This window comes from Sprattus sprattus, assembly GCF_963457725.1.
Source record: "Sprattus sprattus genome assembly, chromosome: 3".
In the NCBI taxonomy this organism is placed as follows: Eukaryota; Metazoa; Chordata; class Actinopteri; order Clupeiformes; family Clupeidae; genus Sprattus; species Sprattus sprattus.
This window is the reverse complement of record NC_137922.1, coordinates 22,109,186-22,119,185: the sequence shown is the minus strand read 5'-3', so window position 1 is coordinate 22,119,185 and position 10,000 is coordinate 22,109,186. Positions and strand designations below refer to the sequence as shown.

At 46.7% G+C, this 10,000-nt stretch overlaps 1 protein-coding gene across 1 annotated transcript in view; it reads right to left on the bottom strand.

Moving 5' to 3' along the window:
* als2b (alsin Rho guanine nucleotide exchange factor ALS2 b) overlaps window positions 1–10,000 on the bottom strand; it is a 27,712-nt gene that overhangs the window by 10,223 nt on the left and 7,489 nt on the right. The window contains exons 9-24 of the mRNA XM_080835976.1: window positions 9,487–9,678; window positions 8,937–9,108; window positions 8,196–8,385; window positions 7,970–8,035; window positions 6,264–6,426; window positions 5,869–6,000; window positions 5,551–5,679; window positions 5,333–5,356; window positions 3,968–4,038; window positions 3,707–3,773; window positions 2,889–3,091; window positions 2,240–2,305; window positions 1,907–2,005; window positions 1,543–1,707; window positions 1,020–1,131; window positions 26–103 (exon numbers count right to left, since the gene is read on the bottom strand). Of these exons, the coding sequence (XP_080692102.1) occupies window positions 26–103; window positions 1,020–1,131; window positions 1,543–1,707; window positions 1,907–2,005; window positions 2,240–2,305; window positions 2,889–3,091; window positions 3,707–3,773; window positions 3,968–4,038; window positions 5,333–5,356; window positions 5,551–5,679; window positions 5,869–6,000; window positions 6,264–6,426; window positions 7,970–8,035; window positions 8,196–8,385; window positions 8,937–9,108; window positions 9,487–9,678 (1,929 nt within the window). The remainder of the gene's footprint in view (window positions 1–25; window positions 104–1,019; window positions 1,132–1,542; window positions 1,708–1,906; window positions 2,006–2,239; window positions 2,306–2,888; window positions 3,092–3,706; window positions 3,774–3,967; window positions 4,039–5,332; window positions 5,357–5,550; window positions 5,680–5,868; window positions 6,001–6,263; window positions 6,427–7,969; window positions 8,036–8,195; window positions 8,386–8,936; window positions 9,109–9,486; window positions 9,679–10,000) is intronic.

The window sequence follows — 10,000 nt, the reverse complement described above, 5'->3', positions numbered from 1 at the left end:
GTGTGAGTAACTGTGTGTCACTTACCTTCCCACTGAGTGTCCAGTCTTCAGAAAACTCTCCCTCAATTGTGGTGTCATCTTCAGAGAGTAACACCCCAGTGCCCTGAGAGAGAGAGAGAGAGAGAGAGAGGAGAGAGAGAGAGAGAGGAGAGAGAGAGAGGAGGAGAGAGAGAGCGAGAGGGAGGGAGAGAGAGAGAAGGAGAGCGAGGGAAAGAAAGAGGGAGAGAGAGGGAGGGAGAGAGAGAGAGAGAGAGGGAGGGAAAGGGAGAGAGAGATAGAGAGAGAGAGGGAGGGAGGGAGAAGGAGAGAGAGAGAGAAGGGGAGAGAGGGGGAGGGGAAGAGAGAGAGAGAGAGAGAGAGAGAGAGAGAGAGAGAGAGAGGAGAGAGAGAGCGAGAGGGAGGGAGAGAGAGAGAGGGAGAGCGAGGGAAAGAAAGAGGGAGAGAGAGGGAGGGAGAGAGAGAGAGGGAGAGAGAGAGAGAGAGAGGGAGGGAAAGGGAGAGAAAGATAGAGAGAGAGAGGGAGGGAGGGAGAAGGAGAGAGAGAGAGAAGGGGAGAGAGGGAGAGGGGAAGAGAGAGAGAGAGAGAGAGAGAGAGAGAGGGAGAGGGGGAGAGAGAGAGAGAGAGAGAGAGAGAGGGAGAATGGATAAATAAATGTAAAATTAGGGGTGAGAGTATAAGAATATAAGAATATCCATTCTACCAAGAACGAGTTAATGACTTTCTAAAACATAGTGATTGTGTTTTTGTATCTATGTATCTAAGGGATAATGTACTGTATAGGCCTGCGGTCAAAATGAATCCCAACAGGACGAACAGGATGGAGGATATGTATGTGTGCATGTATGTATGCGTGATTTACCATCATCTTGTTGCTGAAGGCTCCCTTAGAGTAAAGACCAAACTGTATGTGTGTGTGTGTGTGTCCGTGTGTGTCCGTGTGTGTCCGTGTGTGTCCGTGTGTGTCCGTGTGTGTGTGTTATTGTGTGTTATTGTGTGTATATATGTATGTGTGATTTACCATCATCTTGTTGTTGCTGAAGGCTCCCTCGTAGTAAAGGCCAAACTGGGTGACAATCACTCCATGGCCCTGCCTCTGGTCCTCCTGCCACATGCCCATGTACTTCTCACCTCTTTGGGAACACACACAAACACACACACACACACACACACACACACACACACGCACGCACGCACGCACGCACGCACATATACAAACACACACACAGAATCTTTAGGGTGGGTCTGACTGAGCACAAACCTTATAATTACTTTAAATGCATTTCTCACAAACCCTGGATGTATGGCACTGTTGTACACCACACTTACCAATCCAATGAGACCTTGATGTTGTCTACACTTATTTCATTCCAACCCTTTTACAAAAGCATCAGGTACATGCTCTTGTGTAAAACATTTGGTCATCTATGACTACTTGTACAAATGGACACAAACGTGGGTGTGTGTGTGTGTGCACAGAATATGTCTAGTAGATGACCATAAAGGGATATACATTTTTTTTAAAGGGATATAAAATGGGGCACCTGGTGATGTCATCGAAGACGCCGTAGCCACACTTCCTGTCGTTGAGCCATTGGCCAATGAAGACACTGGGGGAGGAGGAGTTTAGCTTGCCGCTGCGCAGCATCCCGTGGCCATGGCGCATGTTGTCCTGGAAACAGCCCTCGTACACCTCACCTGTGGCATACCTGCCCACACAACCATGTACACACACACACTATTTAAGTATACATACTTACACAAATCCCCACACAAACACATACATACTGTTCTCACAGTTGTAAACATACACTTTAGTTGTACGTCTAAACACGGTCTCAAGTCACAGACACAAACACACAAAACTTCAGATTAACGCAAACACACAATGCCAACTCCCAGACTCACCTGTAGGTCCCAAAGCCATGCATCTTGCCCTCTTTCCAGTTGCCTTGGTAATGGTCACTCTTATTTAGACTCTTGGTTGGGACAATGTATTCTCCAAAACTACACGTACACATGTGTGCATATACACAGAGAGAAAGAGACAGAGAGAGAAAGACAGAGAGAGACAGAGAGAGGGAGAGAGAGGAAGAGAGAGAGAGAGAGAGAGAGAGAGAGAGAGAGATGTAGTCATTTATACACTCAGTTTGGAATGCACATAAGAGCTAGGGAAATGCATTCAGCTTATTGACTGAAGGCTGATTTATTTAGGAGTGGACTGATTTGAGTGACACATACCCATCTTCCAGACCGTTCTTGAACATTCCGGTGTACACTCTACGATCAGGCCACCTCACCATGCCCCTGTAACACACACACACACACACACACACACACACACACACACACACACACACACACACACACACACACACACACACACACACACACACACACACACACACACACACACACACACAGGTATCACCACTTGCAAACCAATGCAAACCTGCTCCTTTAGTAACACCAGTTTGTTTGACTGCATTTTCCCAGTCAAATACGAATCTTCCAGCCTTTCTGCATAACAGTTTGTAAGCGCAGATGGGAGGATGTTTCCCTTTAAGAGTCTCATTGTCATGTCTCAAACAAGGAGAACGATGAGGCGTGTAAGTTGTGTTCCTGCAGCTCAACTGATACAGCAAGGTGATGGGTTTGATACAAAATGTTGATTTGTACAGGGACAAAAACTTGTGCTAAATGACTAAGTGAAAGGTAAAATGGAGGTGTGAGATGACCTTCACACTAACAATTTCATTATTTTGGCGCTATATAAATAAAATTGAAAAAAAGGGTAAGATGACCCTGACACCACTGCAGGTCTGTTCCTGATAAGCACTCCTCTCCTCTCCACACCTCCCCTCCCCTCCTCTCCCCCAGTGAGGCTAACCTCCCGTGGGGCTTCCCTGCCAGCCAGCGGCCCTCGTAGGTGGCGTCCTTCAGACGGCTGTCTTTGTAGAAGGTGTACGACGCCGTGCGCGAGATGGGCGGGTCCGCTCTAGGCCCCGCCCCTGAGGCCACAGTCACCACCTCTGACCCCGCCCCGCTCAGCGCCTTCTCCACCGCCTTGTTTATGGAGCGCAACCACTTCGCCTGGAATTATGGGATACATGGTCCTCCTCAGTCACAATACCCAATCACAATGCTTTTATTTCTTAGTCATTGGACAAAATGATCACAACACACAAACACAAACACACACACACACACACACACACACACACACACACACACACACACACACACACACACACACACACACACACACACACACACACACACACACACACACACACACACACACACACACAAACACACACACACACACACACACACACACAGTAGACGTCTAAAACAATCAACTGGTCTAAAAATACATGGGGTAAAAAAGTTAAGACCTGGTAGATATTGTGTGGACAGCACTTAAATATGTTGAGAGAGAAAGATACAGAGAGAGTTTGAATGTGTAATGTCTAAAATGTCTGACGGTAGCTTCAATCTTCTGTTAAGCAACTCCAGTCCCTTGTGGTGTGGGTGTATGACACTCTGGTTCAACACTGGTGTGGGTGTATGAATGTAAGTGTACAGCATTGGTTCAATACTGGCCAGTGAGAAGAAGGATGAGGCTATGTGTGAGTGTGAGTGTGTGAGTGTGAGTGTGAGTGTGAGTGTGAGTGTGAGTGTGTGTGTGTGTGGACTTTACTGCACCTTCTCCATTGGTGCTGACGCCAGCAGTGTGAAAGTCTCCTCAGGTGTGATCACCTTCAGTCCATGCCTGTCCCACACACACACACACACACACACACACACACACACACACACACACACACACACACACACACAGCGGAACGTCAGTTTGACAATAAAGTGATAATGAGTCAGGTTCCCCCTGACTGAATCTAAAGAATGAAACAAGATTCAAAACAAACACATTCGTCGTCAGGGTAACAGGATGATTGACAGACTCACTGGTCAGTGGTCTCCTCGGAGATAGGCTCCACCCAGAGCGTGGTCAGAGGGAAGACATGGTGGGTGGAAAACTAGGGGAGAACACGGGCAGAGAGAGACCAACAACATCTGTACAACTCTATACAACTCAGTACCGCAACACCTGGACCTCTTGGTCAAAAATGCACATCGATAAAACACAGACACACACAGTATAAGTTCACCACTCGCACACAACACTACTGCCGTTACATTTCAAGTCTGAGCCTTCACATCTACAGAATGCATACGAAGACACTGATCTACTGGTAGGCACATGCGCATTCGCATGCACTCGAACACTCATACACACATTTTCGAACAAATACACACACCCACCCACACACACATTTTGAAACAAATACACACACACACACACATTTTGAAAAAAATACACACACACGCACACACACGCACACACACACACACACACACAAACCACACACACATATCAGTCCTCTCGGGGCATAGAGGAGGAGGGGCTAGAAACGGAGGCTACTCCTCATATCAGCAACGGCCAAGGCTTCACACTCTGAGCACTGAGATGATCGGGCGCCATGCGTGAAGACCACCTAATGAAGCTCAGCCTGGATATGTCAGACAACATATGGGCATGATGGTGGTAAGTAACACACACACACTTAATTATTTAGTTACTGATTAGTGTGCACTACAAGTGGAGAGGACTCAAACCCATGAGGAATAGTCAAAGTCAGAGTACTTGTCAAAGTCAAAGTAATATATGTACTTAATATATAATAGCGCTTTGGGATGGCACCTAAGCAGGAGCTATGGCTGAGTACAGAGCCTGTGACCACAGGGAGAGGCTGAGCTCTGGCTTCACCATGACATGAGGATGATGACGGGCATGAGAGTGGGAAGCCTTGGCAGTCACCAGGGCTAGGTGGGCACACTGTACTCCGATGCTGGCACACGGGGGGGGGGCGGGCGGGCCGGTGGCAGGGGCACAAGAGAGAGGACAGGGCTCAGCTCGAGTTCAGATGCTAGCAGCCGTGGGGGGGGGGGGGGGGGTGGTGTCCTTCACCGTAAACATAAACTTAACCGTAACCATAGTAACATGTGGGTTACTATTCCAGTGGGGCAAGCGCCAGTCAAAGTTTAAGTAGGCGTCAGGTTAATGTTTCTATTTGGTTTATTATTTAAAAAGACTCCTCAGTGTGGAGACTGGATCTGGCTTTGAGCAATGACGTCAAGCTGAGCCCTGACCACAAGAGGGCGCTGTGCTGGAGTAAAGAGGAAAGGGAGAGAAAGGAGAGAGAGAGAAACGGACAGAGAGAGAGAGAGAGAGAGGTGGGGAGGCTGCTTCCTCGATGAGCTCATACTTACGAGGCTTTTATAGGGAACCATGCCCTGACAGAATAAAGACAAACATCAGAAACACAAACATGACACCAGAGCAGACCAGATAAGAGCTAGGAGACGACCAGTTAGAGAAGAAAAGAGAGGAAGACAGAGAGAAAGAGAGAGGGAGGGTTAATATTGGTTAGAGGGAGAAAGAGTGTGTGAGAGAGAGAGAGGGGGGGAGAGAGGGATAAGAGGCTCACCTGTGCATGGACGAGAGCATCGTTGAAGAGCATGAACCAGTTCACAGAGAACCTTCCGGAATTCTGCAGTGTGAGTGCCTTGTTGCTGCTCTCACACACCAACCGCCGAGACGGTTTCCGCAGGGAATCCTGGGACAGAGGAGGACCAGTGAGGTGACTGTGTGCATTTCAATTGTATACATATCTGACCCATTACGATTAAGCACATAAACACAGCTTCATACACACACACACACACACACACACTCACACACACACACAAACAAACAAACACAAACAAACACACACACACACACACACACACACACACACACTCACAGTCATCTTGCCAGGGAAGCTCTTCCAGAAGTGAAGTGTGTAGTCCGCTTCCTTCCTCTTCCTCTTGAGATGAAGGACCAGAGACTCAAACTTAGAGCAGCCGTCCTGAAGCTTCTGATAATCCGGAGAGCTCTGGAAACACACACACACACATATTTGTTCATTGAGTGTGTGTGTGTCTGTGTGTGTGTTTGTGTGTGTCTGTGTGTGTATGTGTGCCTGTGTGTGTATGAGTATGTGTGTGTGTGTGTGTGTGTGTGTGTGTGTGTGTGTGTGTGTGTGTGTGTGTGTGTTTGTGTTTGTGTGTGTGTGTGTATGTGTGTGTTTGTGTGTGTGTATGTTTGTGTGTGTGTGTGTGTGTGTGTGTCTGTGTGTGTGTGTGTGTGAATACGTACCACCTCATAGCAGGTGGCCAGTTTGAGGATCAGGCGTCCGTACTCCTGCAGGTGCTTGATGGGAAGGTGGAGGAGTGAGAACAGCAGATCAGGAAGAGGGGCGCTCTCGTCCACACTCTCCACCAACCGCTGCACTGTCTCACACCCCTTACCAAACAGATCCCTACACACACACACAGATGCAGATAAATACACACACACACACACTGTCCACCAACCGCTACACCGTCTCACACCCCTAACCAAACAGATCCCTACACACACAGATGTAGATAAATGCACACACACACACACACACACGCACACACACACACACACACACACACACACACACACACACACACACACCTTACCAAAACACATCCCTACACACACAGATGTAGATAAATACACACACACACACACCCCTTACCAAACAAATCCCTACACACACAGATATAGATAAATACACACACACACACACCCCTTCCCAAACAAATCCCTACACAGACAGGTATAGATAAATACACACACACACACACACACCCCTTACCAAACAAATCCCTACACACAGATGTAGATTAATACACACACACACACCCCTTCCCAAACAAATCCCTACACAGACAGGTATAGATAAATACACACACACACACACCCCTTACCAAACAAATCCCTACACAGACAGATATAGATTAACACACACAAACACACACACACACACACACACACACACACACACACACACACACACACACACACACACACACAACCCTAACTAAAGAGAGAGATAAAGTTGAACACACACACACACACACACACACACACACACACACACACACCTTACCAAACAAATCCCTACACAGAAAGATATAGATTAACACACACACAACCCTAACTAAAGAGAGAGATAAAGTTGAACACACACACACACACACACACACACACACACACACAACCCTTACCGAAAAGAGGGATAAAGATGAACACACACACAAACACAACCATTGAACTACTTCACAACCCTCCCCAAGAATGAACGCGTATATGCAGACAGAATGACAGACATTAGTTTTGGTACTCCTGACACATGTTCATGAAAAGTCAAGGGTCATTCACACCAAAGAATGAGCACTCCAAGTCATATGCTCCAACCTGCTCTAGTCTATGATGTCACGTTACATGATGTCATGTGACATGATGTCATGTGATAGGACTGAATGTCAGGCTAAAGGCCGATTTAGGCTTCTGCGTACTACGCAGTGTGCACCTCCCCAAGAGTGCAACTATATGTCATGTGTAGTTAACCCTACCCCTAACCATAACCCTAGTGTGTTGATATAGAAGACGTTATACCAAGATTGTCAGGTAATCAACCCATCACAGCGCTATAAATTGCTGACCGCCCTTTAACCTTGCAACTGGGCTTTATACTAGTTAGCTTACTAGCTAAGATTGTCACATTAAATAGTTGGCTAGCAGACGCCTCGCAAGTAGCCTCAAATGTATTTTTTAGCTACAATAACAGGGTTTTCAGTTGGTACAGTGTAAAAAAAAAAAAGGTTAAAAAAAGACACACACACACACACACACACACACAGGTACGCACACACAATCAGCTTATTTGCACTTAGATACAAAAAACACACAGACACAGACACAGACACAGACACAGACACAGACACAGACACAGTCACAGACAGACACAGACACAGACACAGACTCACTGGCAAGGTTTCGCTAGTGCTTGGAAGCCTCCCATGACAAGGAAATTCCCCACTGCAGCGGAGTACCTGAGGAAACAGAGAACAAAACACAAAACAACAAGAGAGAATTTACATCAATCAGAGGTACTATAACTCAATATTACTGTGACTGTCAGGTGAGTGTGTGTGTGTGTGTGTGTGTGTGTGTGTGTGTGTGTGTGTGTGTGTGCGTGTACGTTATACTCACTCTGTGTAAGCGTCGATGAACACCTGTGTGTTGTCCAGGATGACCAGGCCTTTGATGTCACGTGAGTGTCGCAGGAGGGTCGTCAGGGAGACAGAGTTTTGACCAGTCAGCTGACACACCCGATTAAAACGACCAATCAGAGTTTGAAGAAGGCCAGTGGAGGTTAGACCGATGGATGAGCCGAGATTGTCTACACACACACACACACACACGAAAACTGTTATTCACATATTTTCTGTGGTGGGTTATTTGTCACTACTAGGAGTATCCACAGAAATCCACACAAAGCTCTCTAGGTTAGACATCAGGTTGAACTCTCTTACCCAGTTGTATCATGTTTGACCCATTTTAAAGTGTTTTAAAAGTTTTAAGAAGAGGCTACAATACTATACTTACATTCTGTCTTATGCACAGAGATGGTCAATATACGTATATGATATCACTACTTTATAGATGCAGTTCGTGATTCAGTTTCGCTTTTGCAAAAGGTGATATTTGATGATTGATGATATTTGAGCTCAACAGCCAATCATATGAAACCACTCCCTTTCGGATCCTGAAGCAGCATGTTGATTGGCTGGGATAGTTTATGGCTCTGTCCCAGCCACTACGTTTGTTTAACATTTACAGGCCCGGGGCTATGTAGGAACACAGAACGGAGTTTGACAAAAGGTGTGTGGGATCACGATTGCAGACTACACCTTTAAGTAGAGGTTATAGACTTGTGTTCTATTCTCTCACCTGCTTTAAGGAGAGGCTGGAGGACTTGTATTTTGACGCTGGTGAGTTTACAGTAGCACTTCCTCTCAGCGGCTGCCAGCTCGTGCAGACTGGCGATGAAGCCCATCACGTTCTTATCGGCCACCGCAGCACACGCCTGACCCCCCGCAAACACACTGCTCACGTAGCCAAGCTGCGCCCACACACACACACACACACGCACACACTCATAAACACATTATACTAAACACACATATTGTATGGTGAAAATCTAGAGTATAGCTGATTGAAATGATACAATGTATGATGACAAGTAATGAAATGGTCCCTATATCTTGCATTTGTAAAGCCAACATTTATAAAATCCAGTTTCTACATATAAATGATTTCTATGAGTGCTATATGCAATGCTATAACTATGTCATATAATGTTCCTTATGTGGACAAAAGTGATAAAAGAAATATGATGTTGGGGATGATGAGGCTGCTGCTGCTGATGCTGATGATGAAGATGAAGATGATGCTGATGATGATAATGATGAAGGTGATGGAGATGATGGTCTGTACTCACATTCATACAGAAGGGCAGCAGGACTGGCTGCTGGGTGTAGCCCCCCGACGCCTCCTGGGGGGTCTGGCCTGACCCCTCCCTCACCTGTTGGCCACTGTAGTACAGGATTGGCTGGAAGCAGTCCCCGTCAGCCAATAGCAGCGTGTGCTGCTGCCCTGCTGCCACGTCCCAGACACGGATCCCCTCTGACAGCTACGGCAACACGAAGGAGACAATCAGTCAGGAGGGGCTGTGCCTCTTCACTGTTACTACTAAGAGTACTCTGTGCACGAACAAGTGTGTGTGTGTGTGTGTGTGTGTGTGTGAGAGAGTTTGTGTTAAGTGAGAATATGTGTGTGTGTGTGTGTGTGTGTGTGTGTGTGTGTGTGTGTGTGTGTGTGTGTGTGTGTGTGTGTGTGTGTGTTAAGTGAGAGTATGTGTGTGTGTGTGTGTATGTGTTAAGTGAGAGTTTGTGTGTGTGTGTGTGTATGTGAGAGTTTGTGTGTGTGTGTGTGTGTGTGTGTGTGTGTGTGTG